Source organism: Zootoca vivipara, chromosome 7 (genome assembly GCF_965207765.1).
Source record: "Zootoca vivipara chromosome 7, rZooViv2.hap1.1, whole genome shotgun sequence".
Lineage (NCBI taxonomy): Eukaryota > Metazoa > Chordata > Lepidosauria > Squamata > Lacertidae > Zootoca > Zootoca vivipara.
The window spans coordinates 49,042,802-49,065,418 of NC_142590.1; the positions used below are offsets into that span (position 1 = coordinate 49,042,802).

A 22,617-nucleotide genomic window follows, 5' to 3' on the forward strand; every position below is an offset into this window, starting at 1 on the left:
TGCTGGATCTCAGCCCCTCTCACCCCCAGAGCAAACTCATTTAATGAATAGCTTAATTCATAATGTGACTTGGGCTTGACATAGTACAAAACTGTGTAATGTTGCGTTAAAATTCCATTAGATGTTCTTCCACAGTATTACTTACATATACACAGGGTTATTTTATGAAAAGATTGTTTTTCTCAGAATTAAACTGCTTGTTCTAGAACTATGTGGTTTGGGTTAAAAACTGTGAAGCCTTGATACGTCTCTCCTAGTTTCTGTAATATTTAATAAAGATTAGATCAGGCTTGGGGTTGTACTCATGCAGTGGGACTTCCATTTCATCTCCTCTCCCTGCATGCCCACAAATTCTGCTCCAGAGGGTCCCCCACCCCTTCCAAACTGATTTTGAGGCGGTGCCAGAGGGTGCTGAAGAGGACAGGAATATGAGGGAAATCTGTTGCACACATGGAGCTACGCCATTGGATGTGGCCAGGAGTATGATATTTTAAGACAGCTTAAAGAAGTTGTCTGATCACAATGGAAACTGGTGCTAAACAAACCAACATTCATTCTTTTTTCCGATTGCAAATAGCAGGGGCCTAACTCTTAAGGGAGATCACTGCAGGGGCAAAGGTTTAAGACTCTTGCTTCCCCCTCCCACAATACCACCTTCCATCTGGCTCGGGGCCCTTCCCCTGCCCCCCAACCAGTCATTTCTTAAACAATAAAAATTCTGCATTGCCAAAGTAAAGTGAAATCTTGCTTGGCCTTTATTTTCAATGCATATTGACAAGATAAATCACCATAAGGAAAGACTGATGTCAACAATCACACCGGTTTGTGCAGACATGTCACCTTCAAGTCCCCCTCCCAAGAAAAGACATGTTATGAGAACCCTATTCATGTGTGCTAAAAGTGGAGATGGAATGTGATGCACTGTATCTAGCATAATCATATAAAATTATTATCATTTTCTCTGTCTGCAACCTACACTTGTTTATATTGCTTACCTTAATTAATGTAATAGCATGGGCGTACCCAGGATCAAAACTAGGGGGGGGCAAGGGGAGGGGCCAAGGCACGGAAGGGGAGGGGCCACAAAGTGGGCGGGAACAGCGAACTCGCGCTCCGCCGGGCTGTGCCCCTCCCTAGCAGCAGGGCTGGTGGGCGGAGGCGGAGCCCAGCCCAGCGGAGCGCGAGTTCAGCGTTCCTGCCCGCCGCGCCGCGCTCTCTGGTTCCCCGCCGCGCTTGGCCTTGCCTGAGGGCGCGCCGGGGAGCTGGAGGGAGGGTGCGGCGCGGTGCGGCGGGAATGGCGAACTCGCGCTCCGCCGGGCTGTGCTCCGCCTCTGCCCACCAGCCCTGCTTCTAGAGTAGGGCAGCTGCCCTAACTTGCCGCATGGTGGGTACGCCCTTGGGTAATAGTATGATTTATAGTATAAGTTTGCTGCCTGTGAGTCTTGTGACAAAGCAACAAGACTAAAAGCTTTGGGATCCGGGATCCTGGTATTGGGCTTATTTATTTTATATAAAAAAATTTATATACTGCTATTTCATTTTTTAAAAAATCAAAGTGCTTGACAATAGGACATAAAACCAGACATTGACCCATTGAAATCAATGGACTTTCCACTTCATTAGATGTATGCATGTACAGTGTGTATATATCTAGATCCAACACGCACGCACATCAAAAGGTAAGGAGAGAAAATTTAAGTTACGAGGTTCCTGGGAAGCAAAGCCCATGCAAAATTGCAGACTTGACAAAATACAGATACCGGTAGCGAAACCTACAGCCGACCTGCCAGGAAATCCTTAATGATCCACCATGGTTTGTATCTCAAACCCGGAGCTGTGTCACCTCCTCTAGAGCAGGAGCGTGGACTTTAGGCTCGTTGGTTCCCCTTTGCTTCTCCTTAGTGCCCCTAGGCTCGCCAGTGGCAACCAAGTGTCAAACAGCGGCTCACAAAGTGGGAAGCGAAGGGTTCGTGCAAGGCACACATTGCCACTGTCTTCAGTCCCAGAACTGGAGCTCGCACACAAAAACCTATTCCTGTTTGTCCTCTTCCACCCGGTTTTCCTAATCTCGGCAGCCTAATTTAAGAAGGGAAACAAGATAAATAAATAAATAAAAATCCTCCCAGTAGCACCTTAGAGACCAACTAAATTTGCCATTGTCATTAAGAAGGGAAGAAGATGAAAGGCTTTGGACTGCGGCGCACTACAATCTTCTACGAATATCCCGATGCACTTTCTGCCTGCCCTACTATAATCTAAATTTCTCCAGCTCCTTGAATTTCCCGGTGCCAATGGCGGAGTGTAGGGCAGGTACTGTATTTTAATGACCGGCTCTTTATTTATAGCTCCTTGACTGCAAGGGACAACGAGCGCAAAATCCCAGCCTGTTCCGTACAGAAACTCCACCCGCGCCGAGCCCCACCCCCTTCCCTCCCTCCGCCCTCAAATGGCCGCGGCAGACGAACTCACGCGGTTAAACCAGGCGCGTGTCTCGCGAGACTTCCTGGACTAGTTCTGGCGGAAGCGGAAGGAGGCGTGTCTTTTCCTTCTTAGAGCGAGACGGCAAGATGAGGTGAGTTTGAATGCCGTTTCAGGCCTTTTGGTTATCCGTCGCCATCCGCGCTTTCAGGGCTGTGTTCGAAGGGCCGCCATGAGGCGGAGGTGGAAGGCGGTTCAGCGGGGCGAATATCGAGGAGGATGGGCTCTGGCACGAGAGGCGTTCGCGTAGGAGAGGCTCCCAGGGCGGAGTCGCAGGGATTCATGGCTGCCTTCGACGTGGCACCGTTCCGGCTCCTGTCAGAAAGTTAGAAGGGTTGTTTTTAGAGGCCCGTAGGTATTCCTACAGGCTGTCTAATCCGGACCTCTGAAACGCCCTAGAGGCTGAGGGTTGTAGGGCCGGCTTCCCTTCCAGGGCCTCGATGTTGGAAAGAAAGCCCCCCCCCTGCCAGAGTCTCCGAAAAAGGCCTGAGTCTGATGCGCTAACTTTCATTCCCCAACCCTGGATAAGGGGTGGGGGGAGTGTGCAGCACACATTGTAATACCAGTATGTGTTGTAATATGGGACCCATGTGGTGTCACATGCTCACATTCACAAGAGAAGGAATAATAAATCCCACCACCACAAAACGCAATACATGGATATACACATGGGCAACATAGGGTGTGGACTTTGGGGGAAAAACTTTTTCTTATGCCAGTTAGCCTAATTTGTGTATTTTGTGATGTTCTGGAGTGATCTAGTTTAGCCGGTTTATTTGAATTGTATTTTAGCAAACGAAACTTAATTTTTTAAGAGGGTTAATCATTAGCAACTGGTAGGAACGTACAACTTTGCGAAACCATTTATGAATCCACTCATGAATATACAAAATCGCCTTTTTCTGAAAATATTCTGCCCCCAATAACTTGCTTCGTCACTTGTAGCCTTCTGCATTTAGTTACATTAGTCCTAAAGCATTAACTGTAAAAGTAAAACCTATGTTAAGAGTGCATACTGATTTACACATTCTTTTTCATTGTCCTTTCAACTGTTGGTAGAACACATGGCCCAGCAGTTTTTGATAAGAAATGTTAGGAATGTGAGATTAAAGGAAGTGCTACATCAGAAGGCAAAAGTAACTCTTGAGAAACAGTACAGTATAAAGCAATCCTAAAGCTTGATATGAACCCCAAATATGCAGCCTGGTGGTTGAGAAAATTATACTTCCAAATACTTGCCATTTCTGTCTTTATGGAAGCCAGGAGGGGGAGGGGATCATAGCTCAAGTGAAAATGGTAAAGGTACAGAAGTCTAAGCAAAATATTTTAAAAAATCCTTCCAGTAGTACCTTAGAGACTACAGCAGACCAACACGGCTTCCTACCTGTACTGAAGTCTGTTCTTAGTCTTGGCACAGCTTTGAATACTTAGGTATTCAAGTTCTCTTATCTGTATTGTGTTAGCCATCCTCTATTTGTGGTTCAAGTTATTAATTCTATGGATTGATTAACTGGGAACACCTTGTTTCAAGGAATTTCTGCAACATTTCCTGTGCCCACCTTAGGCAAATGAGTGGCAAAATCTAGAACAGAGCTAAGTGATTATTGCTGATAGGTACCGTGTTTCTCATATTATAAGACATGTCTTATATTTATTTTTTCCTCAAAAAAAAACACTATGGCTTATTTTCAAGGGATGTCTTATTTTTTTCCTCCTCCTGCCGCGGCCAGCATTGCTGCTGCGCCTACCACTATGTCTTATTTTCGGGGTATGGCTTATATTCCTTGAATGCTTAAAAATCCTGCTATGTCTTATTTTATGGGTATGTCTTAAAATATGAGAAACGGGTAGATATATTGAACAGTGAGCACGCCAGAATGGCCACCCCCAAATTTCACAATTGCTGGGGAAAATGGTTCTCTAATTACTCACCTCAGCATGACCATTGGTCAGGGTGATGGGAGTTATTGTCCAACATCTAGATCGGGGGTTGGCAACGTGCGGCCCATGACCATTTTACCTGCCACCGAGCTGCCCACCCGGTGAGTTCCCCGCAAGCTGCGATAAACTGGTGCAGCTCAGAGACTCGCTGGGCGGCATCGGAAATTGCATCTACACAAGTGCAAATACTGGAAATCGCTTCTGCGCATGCCCATGGCTTCTGCGCAGACACAATTTCTGGCACCACACTGCACTGGTACGGCCCATGGACAGTCTCCGTGGGAGTGATCCGGCCCATGGCCGGTAAGCCTTGCCGACCCCTGATCTAGATGGCCACAGGTTTCTTATTGCCCTAGCCTAAATAAGCGTGTGCAACATGGTTACATTTTTTTCCCTTTCCTCTGCAGCAAAGTCTCCCGTGACACGCTCTACGAAGCCGTGAAGGAGGTCCTTCAAGGGAGTCAGGGGAAGACACGCAAGTAAGAAGTTTCCTGCACCACATCAAAAAATACTTCTGTCTGTGAGAGCCCAAGCAAGAAAGTGGTGGTTTAAATAGAACTTAGGTTGCAGAAGTTGCATTCTGGTGCATCCCCTCCCCTTTTCTTCTCAGCAGTAAATCCACAACTTCTATGGTTATGCAGAGGAGTCCCATTGAAATTCAGGGGCCTACGTTAGCCATGTTTCCAAACTAGGGAACATGGGGTGCTTTCTGCGCCTTTGGCAGAGAGGGCAATGCAATGTTTAGCAGATAGCTTGTACAATGGTCCTTTCTTCCCTTTCTGTTAACTGAGGAGTGAAAATATGACCTGAGAGCATGTGGCTGGGCAGTTCTGCAGCTGCTAGCATTTGGTTGGCAGCATTGTTGAATCTTGTTTGCATTAAAACTGGAAGGTGCTTCCCAGTGTCTTCTTGACAGTGTGAATAGAGGCTTGCAGCTGTCCAAGCACATGAGTTGTCCACTTTTCCTCTCTGAATCAAGAGGAAAGACACCTGCATAGCATGGAGTGGGGCATTTGGATAGCTGTTGAAATAAGGTAAATTTAGGGGAAGCAACACAAGCTGCTCCCTCAAGGAACTGTTTGCTAAATTTATAAGGACTAGAAACATTTTTGTTTATTTTGTATGTGTTCATGCGTATTGGTGGATCATACTATGAACAGCCACTCTTAAAATTTCTGTGGTTTGCACTGTCTTAGTTTTTGTTTGTTTTGTTTTTGTAAATAATTGTAAACTACACTTTCATAAGAACTATTATAAGGCAGTGTAGAACACGAAAACAAAATGTTACAATAATAACATCAGTAATAGCATGCCTAGAAAATGGTTTTTTAAAAAGTTCCATAGGCCTGATTAAAGTGTACAGTATTTAAAAGATTCCTGGCTCATGCACCTTCCAAGAGCAGTAGATTATTCCTTGGGTAGGAGCAAAAGAGAGTAGGAGTGCTATCTTTGCTTTTTCCCCTGACAGGAAAATGCAGCTAAAAACATACCCCGATGATATATTTGTACTGCTGGGTGAATCCAGGAGCAAGAATAAACAGTGCTGAATAATTGAGTAATCAACATGACATTGTTTCACCTAATAAAAACAGGAGTTTCTTGGTGATTGAACTGCAGAAGTTAGGAGAATATAAGTATCTTGCCCACCCACTTCTCAAATAGTACTTGGGTGTACAGTTTAATTCATCCGTTGCTTAACTGGTTTCTTTCTTTTCCTGTTTCTTTAGGTTCTTGGAGACTGTGGAGTTGCAGATCAGTCTGAAAAACTATGACCCACAAAAGGACAAGCGTTTTTCTGGCACTGTCAGGTTTGGCACTGTTCCTGTACCACCCAGCCTTCAGCCTGCACCCCTCTCCCTGTTACTTCAAGGCTCTTAATTCAGCCTACCTACTCTGCAGCATGTTGATTGAAAAGTACATGGCAGCTGGGTGCAATGCTGAATTGCCCGGGTAGTTCAGATCCCCCTGCTGCAAAGTGGGTGTGGCTGGACGGACCCCTACCCTGGGTCTTAAAACATGAGGGAAGGTGTGGTGAAGCTCTTCTGCTGATCCCACCGATCACTTTATGAAGCCAGATTAGACGCTGGTGGGCGAAGATGTTCTAGCTGGCTGTGGTAAGGCTTTTCAGCCATTGTGCAGTGCATCCCTTTAGCGTTTCATATCACTGGCAGTTGTGAGGTGGCTAATGGTTATGCTTCCTTTCCTCTTCCACCAGGCTCAAGTCTGCTCCACGGCCTAAATTCTCAATCTGTGTATTGGGGGACCAGCAGCACTGTGATGAGGCCAAAGCTGTTGACATCCCTCACATGGACATAGAGGCTCTGAAGAAACTCAATAAGAACAAGAAGCTTGTAAAGAAACTAGGTGAGCAAAATTGGAAAAGGGCAAAATTGGAAACATCAGCAAATAAGACTTAGCATGTAATGGTAACGGGACCCCTGACCATTAGGTCCAGTTGCGGATAACTCTGGTTGCGGCACTCATTTCGCTTCACTGGCCGAGGGAGCCGGCATATAGCTTCTGGGTCATGTGGCCAGCATGACTAAGCTGCTTCTGGCGAACCAGAGCAGCGCACGGAAACTCCGTTTACCTTCCCGCCAGAGCGTTACCTATTAATCTACTTGCACTTCGTGCTTTCGAACTGCTAGGTTGGCAGGAGCATGGACTGAGCAACGGGAGCTCACCCCATCACGGGGATTCGAACCACCGACCTTCTGATCGGCAAGCCCTAGGCTCTGTGGTTTAACCCACAGCACCACCCGCATCCATACTAAGACTTAGCATGTAGGAGTAACTAAATATAAGGCAGGGTTAAGATACCCTTGGTCTTTCAAGCAGAAAATTGCACCTAGGCAAAAATCTTCCCCCACCTATCATAAGAGTTGGAGGGTACCCCAAGGATCATCTAGTCCAACCCTCTGCAATGCAGGAATATGCAGCTGTCCCTTACGGAGATCAACCCCACAACCTTGGCATTCTCAGTGCTGTGCTCTAACCAACTGAACTATCTACATATTCTGGCTACCATCAGAGCGTGTCTTTTTTTTATCCAGTGCTGTCAATGCACAGATAAAATTCCACTTGTGCAGTGTTGTTGCTGCTGCTGTTGTCATACACCTCCATAATCTGTTCAGGTGGTTGGGAGAACTTGTGGGACAGAATTTGGAATTGTGCTGGGTCAGGAGAGGGTGATGAAGTCTTGTGCGAGCAAAAGTCTGCCAAGCAACATTGGATTTTTTTGTTTGGTAGTGCTCACTGTCGAAAGTGGGGAAACGATAAGAATGGGAGAAACAAACCATGGTCACAGTCTCCTACATAACATTAAAGCCAGCCAGCCACTCTATGCCTTGTTTTCCTAGAAAGTTAGGAGCAAAGCTGAGATAGTTCAAGCTCTGTGCACCAGCACACAGCTCTAACACACATGCCAACTTGCCTAATAACCACAGTTTGCAGCTAGCATTATGTGCAGACATGGCTATTTTGGGTAACTTGTGATTTCTGAGCATCTCATCTAACTGGTGCAGCAAGCATGCTCAGAAGTCTTCTTGTGCAAACAAAACTCCTTACAAAGGCCTTTGGATCAAAGGCTTTGTTTTCATGATCTGTAAATTAAACTTTGTCATACAGTTGAAAATGAACTAAAGAATATGGAACCCAAACTGCTTCTCTTGGGATCCTGTTGGATATGGTTAGGTTAGTTCTCGTTTTCTTCGTTTCAGGTTTTATTTAATCTCAGGTTTGAATTTCCCTTAAAAAGTAGGTGTATACAAGGAAAGTATCTCATTGGTGGTTTTTGAAGATGTCTGCTTTGCAGACTATTGAGGTGAGTCTCAGATGGTCTTGATGCCATGTGCTCATCCTTCTGTTTTTTTTACAGCCAAGAAGTATGATGCTTTCTTGGCCTCCGAGTCCCTGATCAAGCAGATTCCTCGAATCCTGGGGCCAGGACTGAACAAAGCTGGCAAGTTTCCTTCTCTCCTCACTCACAATGAGAACATGGTGGCAAAGATTGATGAGGTCAAATCTACAATAAAGTTTCAAATGAAAAAGGTAATTTTCTTTAATTGCTACTTTCTGATGTAGTACTGAAGCTAAAGAACTTGATACACCTCTTTACTTGACTGAATTTGGTTGCTTTTCCCTGGGTAAGGATTATTTACAGATGCACAAATCTGGCTTATGAATGGATGAATTTAGAGTACTATTGTACTCCTATAAGGCCCACAAAAAGTCAAAAATCCACAATACAGAAGGAGGCTTATTCCAGCTCAGTTCCTGATTGCACTGGCTCAGTCTCTCATTGTTAATTAGATTTATATTCCGCCCTTCTCAAAACTTCTCTGTCATCAAATTTAGTGGTAGCTGATGCAGGTTCCTTTTCCTGCTCAGTGGGGCAGGTGATTGGTGGTGGTTTTGCCTTTTTCATTTTGTGAGATTATTCTGCTCTTTTAGATGTAGCAACCATTTTGTGTTGTGTTATGCCCCTGTGGCAGCCATTTTGTGACTGGCCCACAGTGTTCTCTAGAGTTTATTCCCTAGTAACTATTTAGGAATTAATCTATACCCAACAGAACAGGGTAAGTACAGTGGTACCTTGGTTCTCGACTTAACCCATTCCAGGAGTCTATTTGACTCCCGAAACGGTTCGAAAACCAAGGCACTGCTTCTGATTGGCTGCAGGAGCTTCCTGCATTCAATTGGAAGCCGCGTTTGCGGTGTTCGGGAGCTGATTTGTTCAGGAGCCAAGCCGTTTGAGTACCAAGGTATCACTGTATTGGGACAACCCCCCCCCCCAAAAAAAAATTCTGCTCACTTGGGTGAGGGAGGCCTTGCCCTAAAACTTGTGACATTTGGGGTAACAAATTGAATGGATTTTTGGTATGCTTGTGTTTTCCCAAGCCCTAACCGCTTTTATCTTATTTTGTCAACTGAATGAGTAAATACTTTACTGTGTCCTCTCAGGTGCTCTGTCTGGCTGTGGCTGTTGGGCATGTGAAGATGACTGAGGATGAGTTAGTCTACAACATTCATCTGGCCATCAACTTCCTGGTCTCTTTGCTGAAGAAAAATTGGCAGAATGTGCGGGCCTTGTACATAAAGAGTACCATGGGGAAACCCCAGCGCCTTTACTGATGAAAATATAATTATTTTTGACTACCTTAACATGTGTGGATTTTTGCTTTATAAAAGTACCTGGAATCTCTGAATAGTTTTCTTTTTCTGTTAAGCAGAGATTCCCTTGCATGCTAACAGTGTTGGGAATGCACAGAACACTTGAAAAGGCCAAGGACTGGTAGCACACAGGTTCCTTTCCAGCACGAGAAATGTCAAGGGGTTTGTAGCTAGAGTTAAGAGGGCAGGTTGACCAAGCTTTCAGCCAAATGGGGCTGAGACATCACAGATTGTTCTATAAAAAAGCATAGGAGAAGGGGCCAAATATAATGGCCTTAAATGTGAGAAATATCTGTGGGGGTGCAGGGCTGCATGGAGAAACAACAAGACACAACAAATTAATAGTACCCCACTTGAACAGTTGATGAAGAACAGGTCAGTGGTTACAGAGTTGTAGTTACCGTATGTACTTGAGAAGGGTTTGATAATGCCTAGTAGTTCAGAGCTATGGAATTCAGGAACAGGAACAAAATAACAAGTGAATTGAGATGAAATTTCAAATCACTTTGAACTCTTGTAGGTTTTTTATTGGGGACTCCCATCAAAACATTTGAGCAATTGTTTCTTATTTGATTTATATACTGCCCTTAAAGATCTCAGGGTGGTTTACAGGGTAAGAATGGAATGTAAAAGCACAAATAGTTAAAACCATAACAACAAAATAAGGAACCCCCCCCCAAAAAAAATTAAACGCTGTAGAATGTTAATCAGCTAAAGGTGTGATAAAAGAGGAACCTTTTTGTCTGGCACCTAAAGATACATAATGAAGTCGCCAGACAAACCTCCATGGGGATAGAGTTTCAGGGAGCTGTTACATTAAAAGCCCATTCTTTGGTTGCCACCCTCCATGCCCCTGTGCTGTGGTGGATACACACAAAGAAGGACCTTTGATGATGAATGCAGAGTCTGGGTCGATTTATATGGTTAGAGGTGGTCCTTGAGGTATTGAGGTTCTGAGCCATTGGGAGTGGAGGCTGAAGGTGGGAAAGGAAGTTGTTTCTTAATGTGCCACTAACTGTCTCCACCACCCTATGGAGCATAGAGTATGGTATTTTGTTTCATCTTGCCATGATTAGTATGATACACTTACAAATTATTCCAAAAATTTGGTTTCCAGATTCTTAATCATCTTGGTTGCTTTCATCTGGACACTCCAATTGCTCAATATCCTTAAAATGTTTCCAGAAGAGGACATGCAGCCTGACCAGTGCAGAATAGAATGGAAATATTATACAGTACTAGTGAACTGGACAGTAGGTGATAACTGTCAATGGGATCTCAATGGGATACTCTGAGTAGACCCATTGAAACAAACTTGTTAATGGGTCTCCTCTTTTAACTTTGAATATTTTTAACTTTGAATATTTTATTTACAGTATTTTAGCCTGCTCTTCATTTTGAGTATTTTCCGTTTCAGAACGGAACAAAGTAATAATAAATGGGATACAAAAATTACAAAATCATATTGACTTGTCCAATAAACTAATTAGCACTTCTGTCATAAGATAAGCAAAACTACAATGACAAAAGTTAAAATTCATACTCTTTCTAAATAGGTAAAATGCAAATTCAGGACATTCAAATATGAAGCAACCAGCGGGCTTGGCAACAGTTCCAGCCTCATTCTTCACTTAGGGCAGCCCGCTGTGTGCCAGCAGCCCCTCACTGTGGCTTTAAAGCAACTTAACACCTTTCACTTTGTAAAAGAAAAAATAGTTTCAGAATCAGTTTAGAGTTTAAAATTGGCAAGATCTCTGCAAATAAATACTGCTTTGCAGGGTTACAATGACCCAGTAAGATAGTTTTCTGCTAATTGGAAGACACCCTGGCCTAGGCAGATTTCTACACAAATTTGTAGTACAGTGCAGTAACATTGCAAAAAATTCAAATTTGTAAAATGGGTGGGGATGTTTCTGGCTCCAAGGGTTCTGTGCATAGCTGCCAAGTTTTCCCTTTTCTCGCGAGGAAGCCTATTCAGCATAAGGGAAAATCCCTTTAAAAAGGGGATAACTTGGCAGCTATGGTTCTGTGTATACACGAAAATTGTGTATATTTGGCCTCCCTGCGAAGTGGGCCTAGCTTTATGTTGCTTTCGGTTATTTGCTCAAAGTCCCAACATATGTACATGCTATGGAACAGATGAAAATGCATTTGTACAGTACTGCAAAAATAAGTTTAGCAGACCTCAGCAAGACTGAAAATCTGATGGGTGTTTGGGGAATGCAGGTTCTACAAATACATAAAATTATTGTGTCATAACTACATCCTTTTAAATAACAGAGATTTGATGATATTATCAAGTCTTAGTTATTTCTATTATAAAATACTATGGATATATTTCACAATGCCGTCAGGTTTTTCTTAGAATTCAAACTGGCATTTGCAGATAGAAATATGAACTCAATGCACCTTTGTAGTTTGTGTTCAGATTCATGCCTATGTCGGAAGGGAGATTACACAAGGTCTACCTTTGAAAACAATCCCATATGATCAAATTTCATACTTGGCATCAAAGAATAAGTGAGATGACTTGTGGGTTTTCAATAACTTATGTCTATGGAGTCAAGAGGTCTATTGCCAAATTAGATTTCAAGAATAGGCTGGTGGAAACCTACACACTGTTATCATCTTTGGCTTCAGTTAGAATTGTTGCTGAGTACAACCTAGTTTATCAACAGAGCATGAAAATCTATTTCATCAACTTAAATAGGGTACCTATGAGGAAAGCTTATATACTTTTGAGGTTTCAGTTAATACTATTTTGTCATTTTGGATTAAAGAATTAGTCATATTTCATATAATCGGGCACCGTATAGAATGGGAAATGAAAGATTTATAATGTTTCGTTTTCCAGTACTGAAACAGAACATCAAGAACAAATTCATCCTTCAACTGGGGACGAAGATTGGGATAATATGCTGAAATTTAATAATCTTTTTTTCAAATAGCATCCAGGAAGTTCACCAACAAATGACAATTTTTGCATTGAATTATGACAAAACAAAAAATTACAGTTGCCCATATCCATGTACTTGAAATTGATCCAAAATGCAAATCCTAATCAGTTGTGTAATTAGGATGTTCAGTTTCATCTTGTCTTAATTTTAGCCTAATTGTATGACAGTCTTGTTACGGCTGAACAAAAAGAACATAAGAGCCTGCTGGATCATGGCAGTAGCCCACCTAGTCCAGCATCCTGTTCTCATAGAGGCCACCCAGGTGCCAGTGGGAAACCCACAAGCAGGATTCAAGCACAAGAGCCCCCTCCCCTCCTGTGGTTTTCAGCAACTGGCATTCAGAAGCATTGCTGTAACTCTGAAGGCAGAGTGTATAGCCACCATGGCTAGCAGCCATCAACAGCCCTCTCCATCAATTTGTCTAATCCAGGGGGTCCCAACAAAATTTTCTCGAGGACCCCTCATCGAGCCGCTATTGTGACAAGGACCCCCATTAATTGACTTACTTGCTTGAACATCAAATGCATTATCTTCCTCTTCATCTGTAGGCCTTTGTCATTTTAACGAACCACTTTTTAACCAACGATCCATTTTTAACTACGCGAACTGTAGCTTCCGCGAAAAACAACGCTTTGTTTACAAACACTACTGTTTCGCAAAGAGGCAGCGCGCGCCAGGGAGGGGAATGGAGAAGACAACGTACCTGCGCAGTAGCGCACAAATGAAGCCGACGCGCACAAAGCATCTTGGGGTGGTGAGCGTTTAGAATGCGCACACTGCCTCTTTGCAAAACAGTAGTGTTTGTAAGGCGCCACCTAACGGCATACAGCAGAACTACTGCCTCTATCTAATTCTAGTTTTGCGCTAGACTCTGTTCATGCAGGAAGCAGCCAAAACAAAAAATCTGTTATCATACGAAATATATTTAATATATTTTTTATTCTAATAGCATCTTGCGGACCCCTCTGGCATAGCTCGCGGGCCCCTGGGGGTCCGCGGACCACCTGTTGGGAACCACTGGTCTAATCCTTTTAGAGTCATCCAAGTTGCTGGCCTTTACTGCCTCCTGCGGGAGCAAATTCCATACTTTAACAATGCACTGTGTGGAAAAGTACTTCCTTTTATCTGTCTGAATCTTCCAACATTCGACTTCATTGGATTCCCTCGAGTTCTAGTGTTATGAGACAGAAGAGAAACTTCAGCTGTATACATTTCAATTATATATTGTGCCTACATGTAGAAATAAATTTGGGGAGCTGTGCCGATAGGGAAGGTGCAGAATCTGGAGATGACTATTAGAAACATCCTATTTCTTATTTGCGTAATGTCAAAACTGTACATTCCATGTGTTCTTGCTTTGCAGGCATAAAAGGGAGTAAGATGCAGAAGTTTCAGGGCAACCCAGCAGCCCCTTTTGCTGAGCTGCTTCAGCAGGGCACCTTCGCTTCTGATTTGACATGGTCTTGAGCGTGTGACATCAAGGAGCCGGTGAAGCTCCTTTCTGGCCAGTCAAACAATCTCTGCTTATCCTTATGCACAGGCATCACTGTAGCTTAAGTCTGATCAAAAGCAACAAAGCTGCTTTGAGAATGGATGGGGGAGGGATGAGGTTAGTTGGCAAGAGCAGCTATGTTGTGGATTAGTTCAGTGCTGGAGGTGGAGGGGTGGAAATTAGCCAGAAAGCAAGGCTGCCCTTAGCCACTTGGTTGCCTGAGGAAACGAGTTGACAGGGGTCAAGACTAGCTTGCTGGCTATGTAAAATGTGATGCTTGCAATTCAGTTTTTAGCAATTCTGTATTGAAAATAATTTACCATAAACCTTTCTCTTAAAAATCTGCCCATTTAATTGGGCACATTTTAAACTGGCTTATCTTAATTGAATTGATTAGTCAGTCACACACACGTTCTACAGTTCAGTGATGGAATGTCAAATTCTGGATGCAACATCTGTTGAGGGTTCATCATTACTTAGATCAGGCATCCCCAAACTGCAGCCCTCCAGATGTTTTGGCCTACAACTCCCATGATCCCTAGCTAACAGGACCAGTGGTCAGGGATGATGGGAATTGTAGTCCAAAACATCTGGAGGGCCGAAGTTTGGGGGTGCTTGACTTAGATAAACCCTGACTGGGCTTACCATGGACACAGCTACAGTTTCAATGTCTTGAATTATGCTGATGCAATTTCTGAAATGAAATGATACCCTTTCTGGAGGCAACAGTAGACTATTGGGCCCTCCCAGTTAGGTTAGTATCTGAGAGACTCTTTCAGTTCTTGTACAATTTGTTCTCCGACTGCAGTATGGCATTGGGGCAGGATTTTGCAGAAATCCAGGGTCCCACTTACTTAGCGGAATGAACAGGAGGGCCCCAAACATAGCAGGGCTGGCTTTACCCTTTCCAAGCAGAGACGTTGGAACTGAGACAGTCTCCTTGTCAGTCTGTAAGCTGCTCTAACATATGGCTAGAAAGAGCTGAAACCATGACAAGCACGCAGTGTTTACAAGGCTGCAGCCATCCGGCTTATAAACAAGGGGCTTCTCCAACGAACAGCAACAGCAGCAAAAGTGCATTCCAAAGACTGCAAGCTTGGCAAGAGGAAGTCTGCTTTGAAGGAGAAGCACTGCAGCCTGGTCTTCCTTAGCGGGCAGTTTTGTTTAGGGGCAGACTGTCCCTGTCTCTGTCCAGCTTAGGCTCTTGCACTGCATTCATCAACGTAGGGGAGGAGCACCCTCTTCAAAGGGATTTCCTTCGGTGCTCATGCTCAGTCTTTGCGGCTCAGCACTTGACAGTCCTTACATCCCTGTGTCCAGGTAGGTCCATTGTCCTTATATATTTGCTGCACAGGTGGGGAAACGAGCACAAAGGGGGAAAGGGTCAGAGAGCACTTGTGGCCATTTCACACTCTTAATCTGCCAGTGTCCCGGATCCCTTAATTTAACAGTAGATCATGTGCTTTGAAATGAGATGTGGGAGAGAAGAAATTTTAAAAAAGCATTACTCTGTCGAAAGGGCATGATGCAGTATTAATGAAAATATCATTGCCCAACCTGGTGCCCTCTGGATGTTTTGACCAAAGTTGTCATCCCCCAGACAGTGTGGCTGCTTTCAGACACTTTAGTAGACCTGGATGTGATCTAGGAGGCCAGCTGAGTGAGCCCAGACACACCCAGCTGTCTGGAAGAAGAGAAAATCCTAAACAAGAAAAACAATGGAGTGGATCAGGGTTGGGGAGAACCTGTGATGCTCCACATGTTGCTGGAATCCCTGACCATTGGCCATGTTGACTGAGGCTGATGGGAGTTGGACTCCAACAGCACTGGGTGGGGGTGGGGGCAAGAGATCTCTCTGTGTGTTATAGTTGTGGCAATGAGAAGAACGAATTGGTAGCAAGCAGGTGTTTCCTGCTTGGCAGGGGGTTGGACTAGATGGCCCTTGTGGTCTCTTCCAACTCTATGATTCTATGAATTTCCAAGGATAACTTTTGTTTAACTTGGATATCTGACATCTAGTTCTTTTACCCTCCAAACCAGAACTGGATGTCAAATAGATGTTGCCCTGTTCTCATGCTTTATTTTCCTCCTATTTCTTATGTGCTCTAATGGTTTACACATCTCTCTCATTTTAATTATTGTGTTTATCTTATGCAGTATTGCTTTATTGTACAACACATTGTGGACCATGCAGTCGAAATACTGTAAATAATAAGCCTCCGCTCTCAGCTCTCCTGAAGTCTCAGCATGTGGCCCTTAAGAGTAGATTCTCATGGCCAAATCCAGCCAGCTTTGCAAAAAAAAAAAAAAGCACCTGTTAAGTTTGTGGAGAATAACAATATCACTGCAGCCTGTGTCCATCTGATTTAGAGGTGGGGAGCCGACACATTAAACATGATTACTAGTATACAGGAAGATACCTGTTTTGAAGTGAACAATCTGATGGTGGAAATGACAAATATCTGACTTCCTACTTATCCCTTCTCTGTTGTCTTATGAGTTTGGAAGCTTTAATGTTCAATGTGGCTAAGGATCCTTAGATGGAAAAGAGCTAAAAGCGTTGCTAAGTCAAGCAATCCCTTCCTGCTTACTGCTTTTGGTCCTGGACTCCCGACTCTGTGCCCTTGGCCTGGATTAGAGTTGCTTTCTGTGGGAAAAGCTTCAGAGCGGGAGCTCCCAATAGCACCTGTGTTTTGCAGGGATGATAAACAGGCTGTGAGTAAAGAGCCATCATAGACAGGTGCTCAGGGGAGAAGAATGTCCCACTGGGCATGGCGGTGAAGGTGCTGGTGCAACAGCAGCGGCAGTGAAACCCCCTCCATAGCTTCCTCCCTCTCTCGCTCACGTTGCTGACAGCTGCTGCTTCAAAAGCCAACTTGGGATCTCCAAAAGGAAGAAGGGCCACAAGGTGAGAATGAGGCAACAGCTCTCCCTCTTTGCACACATTGAATTGTTGTTAGAGCAGTAGTCTCGAAAAGAGTCAAAACTGTTTGACTGGCTTCAACCAAAAAAAATATTTCACAAAACGCTGAGGCATGTATATTTCATGAGTGTGTTTATATGGTGGATTAGTTGCAGTGCGTAATTGCTCTTATATGGCTGCTCTGTCTGTGAATGCATGGCTGAGAGAGGCTTTTATGAAACCCAGCTCTGTCTAGGCATTCAGCCCTCCTGGTTTCCATTACATATTAGTAGTACATCTTGGGGGGGCGGGATACGTGTTTGACTGTGTATGTCATGGGTACAGCTCTGATTGTACATTCGCTTCATTATCTCTATGGTCTGGGGGCAGGGAGAGGATTAAGATGCTATTTGGCTCTATTGCCTTGTATTTTATGAGCTATTAAACCATGCAGTTTTAAGGAAGTGTGAAATGAGAATAACAATGAACGTGTGAGGGTGGACTCCTCCTTTACGAACCAAGATAAAACTTCCACCACAAGGCAGCCTTGTTGCCTCTCAACTGTGATATGTACTTATTGACCATCTCTTTCGGACATTTTATTTTTCATCTTCCAGTCTCTGTCTTTTTTTACCTAGGCATTCATTCACGTGTCTTCTGCGTTCATCTGTAAGGCCAGCCTTTTCACAAAACCCTCAGAGCTTAAAGGCTGTTGCAATGTTTCTCTCACATTCACAAACCTCCCAAAGTGTGTGCATGCAGCAGCTATTATGGTGAGCAACTTGAAGCAGCCTCCCATGCGATGGCAATTTTGTATGTATAATAAGCCCTCAAAGCTTGTCTACACACCAGCACTGAACTGAATTTGATTTGCCTGACAGCTAGTCTTAAGTGTCTGCTACACTGAATACATGTGACCATCAGTGTATGGGTGCTACTAGACCTAATATTTGACTAATTTACATTTCACCACTTGGTATAGCAAACATATATACCTGCTTTTCATGGTCACGACTTGTTTTTCTGTGACTTCCTTGTCTCTTCTAATGTGTTTCCTCACTTTCGTTTACTGCAAAACAGCATGGTAATGTGCCCAACTAAACTGTTTGTTTTCTACCTGCTTTGCAGTGTTTTGTTGTTGTTGGGTGGCTGGGACTTGCACAACTACAGATTTGCTGCCTGTCCATAAGACCAGAAAAGAAAACAATGGCTTTTACTTAGAACAACTCCTGGAGTGAGCGTTCTTCAGAGGTACTTGAGACTGAAATATTAAGCCTTCCCAGCAGATGGCCTGCTTTCTCCATCCTGGAACAAATTTCCATACCTCCTGGATTACAGTAGATAGTTACTTAACAGTAGCAGCCTGGAGACTGCAAGGCCCATTTGTCAATGTAGTTGAAATGTGATGAACACAAAACCTTTGCCAGAGGTTTGTGACTCATAGCTTTTTCTTTTCTTCTTCTGAAAATGCCTTTGCAGGGAGCTTCTTTGTCTAGTTTACCAGGGAGGGAGAGGTCACAACAAGGACTCTGCAGTCTTGGCTGCCAGCCACCTGGTCCAGGATGGCAAGTGGAGTGGTGCTGCAGAGGTAAAGATGCTGAGTCCATGCCAGCCAGGGTCCGTGGAGTAGGGGATGCTCAGAAGGGAGTGGGATGGTTGGGAAGCTGTGCCTGCAGCAGCAGCAGCAGCAGCAGCAGCAGCAGCAGCAGCAGCAGCAGCAGCAGCAGCAGCAGCAGCAGCACATTAAGCCAGATCACACTGCAGAAGGTGACCCAGCACCACGAAACTTTCCCTTTGACACATTACTGGCAATTGCTCCCAGGGTCTCCCTTCTGGAGTGGCAAAACTGATAGGATCTTGAAAGCCTGTGGCAGGGTGGGCAGAGAGAAGAGTTACTTGCCTGCTTGGATTGCACCTTCCTCTCCATGCTGGTGAGGCTCTGTGGTCATTAATCCAGCCTGTTTATCTTTCAGCAAAGAGCCGCTGATGCAGCATCGGGCAGAGCTGGATGGAAGCAGGCTGTCTTTGGATTCAGGTAAGGAAACAGAGAAAGCCTGGGGATGGAAGGAGGAATCGATTTCCCTGGGTAGGAGGAGGTGCTCTCTCACACACACACACTCACAAGGCAGTAGCCCGATGTGGTTTGTAAGCACTGCTCCAAATCCTGGAAGCTATGGCAGGATCTTCATTGCTGAGCAGCTGACTTAAAGGCTCACAACCCAACAGGATGGTGGGGTTAGTTGCACTTCTAGGAGGCAGCCCTCTGACAGCCGACCTCTTGCACAGGCTACACGCAAAGCAATGCTTTCTTATTGCATGGTTTATTGACTTGACTTTGAACAGCATCTCTGACGTCAGGTACTGATTCAATGCTCCATGAGCACCTCAGGCTCCTATTGGCCAGGGGAAAAGACAATGCAAACTCACTCTCACAGAATGGCATCCAGATATGGGTGCCACAATTTAAGGAGGATATTGATAAGCTGGAACGTGTGCAGAGAGGGGCAACCAAGATGATCAAGGGTCTGGAAACCAAGCCTTATGAGGAACAGTTGAAGGAGCTGGGTATGTTTAGCCTGGAAAAGAGACAGAGACAAGATATGATAGCCATCTTCAAATATCTAAAGGGGCTTTCACAAGCAAGCTTGTTTTCTCCTGCTCTGGAACCAATGGCTTCACGTTACAAGAAAGGAGATTCTGACTAAACATCAGGGAAATCTTTATGACAGTAAGAACTGTTTGACTGTGGAACAGACTCCCTTGGAAGGTGGACTGTCCTTCCTTGGAGGTTTTTAAGCAGAGGTTGGTGGCTATTTGTCATGGATGCTTTAGTCGAGGTTCCTTCATTGCAGGGGGTAGGAGTAGATGACCCTTGGGTGTACCTTCCAACTCAGTAATTCTATGATTCCAGGCCCCAGTTTCTGTTCTCTCTCTCCCATACCAACTACAATGGAGCCACCACTCCCTGGTCTTAGATCTTGGCTCACATGTCTAGTGTGCATTAACATTAAAATCCTTCCTCCCTTCCTTCCTTCCTTTCTGATATTGCATACACACAATACTTTTCGAGCTTTCTTTCCTGCAAAGAATTCTGAGCACTGTAATTTACCCCCCACAGAGCCACAATTCCCAGCAACCCTTAACAAACTACAGTGCCATTCTTTGGGGGGAGCGGGTGTATTTTGAATGTGCTTTAAAGGTATAGTGTCCTTGGGAGCCGCTAGCTATCTTGTTCCACCCTTGTTGTTCAAGGGACGGGGAGGTATACGTTGATGCCTCTGATTCTGTTGCTAGCGTTTGGTTTGGAGTTGACTGGGAAATATTCCATGCTGACTTCACTGACCCAGCACATTAGAAGCTGAGATGAGTACAAGTCTGACCTTTTGCCCTCCATTCTCTAGGAACAATGGCCAGTTCAGAAGGTGAATCAGAAAGGGTGATGGATGAGAGAAGGCATAGCTCTGATAGCACAAACCAGGTGAGCAGCACTAAGGGGACCACTTTACTTTTAGTTGACTTATTCTTAACAGGAAGTTCCCAAGTAGTGCCCATCTTAGGTGCTGATCAGCTCCAGAACTGCTTAGTTTCATACATAGCACTATGGGGCGTCCCCCTTCTCATAATCCAGCTGGAACCTGCCTTGTTCCACCCTAGCAAGACTTTCCCTTAAAAAGATGTTCCAGCGTGCTCTACATGGAAGGAGACATTTTCTTCTGCCTCTGCCCCTCACTACAACGGTCTCCACTGCATGAGCTTGGCATCACTGGGGTTCCTACCTGTGTCACTCCATCCCCTTCTAGGAGAGCCTAACCCAGCACCCCAGGCCTGTGTGTCCTCCTTTACACCTGCCTGCTGCTCTTTTCCTTTGGCAGCGTTGTGCTAGGAGACTCCAAGAGCAAGCACGCAAGGAGAGCACGAGGGGCAGGGAACCAACAGTGCACTTTGAAGATAGTGGTGAGAGTGATGAAGGTTGGTGAGTGCCATTGCTTTCCTCATTTGCTCTTCTCCTCTGGGAGTGTCCCCTTCCCTTCTCTCCCCCTCCTTTAGCTTTCTTTCCTTCTTTTAATGTTATTTATTGACATTTTCTAGACTCTCCCACCCACTTCCTTTTCTGCCATTCATTCTCTTTTGTTTTGCTTCTCCTCCCCACCCCCAATTTTTTTAAATTTGATTCTACAATTATAAAAATTTAATAACACACATCCATAGTTAAAAGATTCCTCCGAATCTCTGGACTTCCCACCTTTCTCTCCATGGGTTCTGTTGTTAATTTTTTTCTACTGCATCTTTTTCAGTAATCCATATTTTTTTAATAACTCCATTATCTCCATAGTACCTGTTACATTACAAGTGTTACTGCAATCCTGCTAATGGTTTCATCTGTTTACAGTGGTCTCCAAGATAAATTATATACTTCCCCCCATTCCTTATTAAAGTTTTGGCCTTCTTGGTTCCTGGGCTATCCGGGTCAATTTTGCCATTTCTGCATAGGCCAACAATAAATTTGCCATTCTTCTTTGGTAGGGACTTTATTTTCTTTCTTGTTTTGCTTCTCCCTTTTCTTTTCTTCTTTCTTTCTCTCCTTTGGTTTCCACTTTATTTATTTATTTATTTATTTATTTATTTATTACATTTATGTACCGCTTTTCCTCCAGAGAGCTCAAGGTTGGCATACATAGTTCTCCCCCACCCCCTCCATTTTATCATCACAACAACCCTGTGAGGTAGGTTAGACTGAGAGACTGCGACTGGCCCAAGATCACCCGGTGAGCTTCACAGCCAAGTAGGACAAGGATACCCCAGGTCCTGGTCTGACGCCCTAACCAGTACACCACACTGCCTCTCAGTTCTGTTTCTGTCTCCATCCATAAAATATCAACACATTCCTTTCTGAGCCCCAAGGAGATTACCTGGAGGAGTGTTTCTTCTGCTGCAGGTCACCAGGAACTCCCATTGATATGTTCCGCACAGGTCTTGTCCTGCCCTTCCTAGCTGCCCTGGTGAAACAGTTCCTCCCTCCCTTGTCTTTCTTCACCCTCAGCTGCTCGCCTTTGAATTCTTAAACTTCCTTGTTTGGTGTTTCCTGCTGAAAGTGACAGGCTGTTAGCAGCTAGAGCCTACCTTTGTTTTGTGTTGAATCCAGGGTTATGAGAAAATGTACACTGTTTTGCAAAAGTTAGCATATTTTGCTTGACTTCTAGGTTCAGGTGGCCCTTTCCATCATTTCCCCTATATGCTTCCCTTGTTTTTTGGTTGTTGTTTTTTTGTTTTTGTTTAAAACTGAGCAATAATAATCTGCGTTTGGAACTGCACCATTTAAAAAAAGTGTACTTGCTGCTCTCCCTCCTAATTTTATTGTCACAAAAATCCTGTACGGTAGGCTAGGCTGTGAGAGGCAATGCTTGGCGCAATTTGCCCAGGGAACTCCATAGCAAAGTGGAGATTTGAAGCCTGGCCTCCCAGGGCCTCGTTCCCCACTGTTTTATTTCCTGCTTTATTTTAGCTATGTCATTCTGTTTGTTTGTTTTTTCATGGCTGAAGAGCAATGGATGGGTGGTTTGCCTCTATCCTGAGTGGCAAAAATCTACATTGCAACTGGCCTTGATCTAGGCTATAAAGATCTTCACTATAAAGGCCTGGCAGTAGCTGGTATCTTGTAAATCTAGTGTTTGGGT

General features: G+C 44.3%; 2 protein-coding genes across 8 annotated transcripts in view; both read left to right on the forward strand.

The window, feature by feature from the left end:
* The first annotated feature begins 2,539 nt into the window (after positions 1 to 2,539).
* RPL10A (ribosomal protein L10a) lies at positions 2,540 to 9,582 on the forward strand. The gene is made up of 6 exons (XM_035123474.3): positions 2,540 to 2,572; positions 4,827 to 4,898; positions 6,147 to 6,227; positions 6,635 to 6,783; positions 8,297 to 8,469; positions 9,382 to 9,582. The coding sequence occupies exons 1-6, from the start codon at positions 2,568 to 2,570 to the stop codon at positions 9,550 to 9,552; spliced, it is 651 nt and encodes a 216-aa protein (XP_034979365.1). The 5' UTR covers positions 2,540 to 2,567; the 3' UTR covers positions 9,553 to 9,582.
* Positions 9,583 to 9,722: 140 nt separating this feature from the next.
* LOC118088167 (uncharacterized) overlaps positions 9,723 to 22,617 on the forward strand; it is a 29,218-nt gene continuing 16,323 nt past the window's right edge. Inside the window, exons 1-5 of one of the 7 annotated variants that reach the window (XM_060277004.2) lie at positions 9,723 to 18,193; positions 18,422 to 18,530; positions 18,916 to 18,977; positions 20,344 to 20,420; positions 20,815 to 20,911. In XM_060277004.2, coding sequence (XP_060132987.2) covers positions 18,505 to 18,530; positions 18,916 to 18,977; positions 20,344 to 20,420; positions 20,815 to 20,911 — 262 coding nt within the window. In that variant the 5' untranslated portion in view covers positions 9,723 to 18,193; positions 18,422 to 18,504. Of the gene's footprint in view, positions 18,531 to 18,635; positions 18,978 to 20,343; positions 20,421 to 20,814; positions 20,916 to 22,617 lie in introns of those variants that run through there. The other 6 variants (XM_088673327.1, XM_088673328.1, XM_060277006.2 and 3 more) reach the window with 6 other exon arrangements.

What these genes read in the sequence shown, in the direction of transcription:
- RPL10A (XM_035123474.3), top strand. An exon ending in AGTCAGGGGAAGACACGCAA is followed by an intron (nt 4,899 to 6,146) that starts GTAAGAAGTTTC and finishes CTGTTTCTTTAG; the next exon opens with GTTCTTGGAGACTGTGGAGT. An exon ending in GAAGCTTGTAAAGAAACTAG is followed by an intron (nt 6,784 to 8,296) that starts GTGAGCAAAATT and finishes TTTTTTTTACAG; the next exon opens with CCAAGAAGTATGATGCTTTC.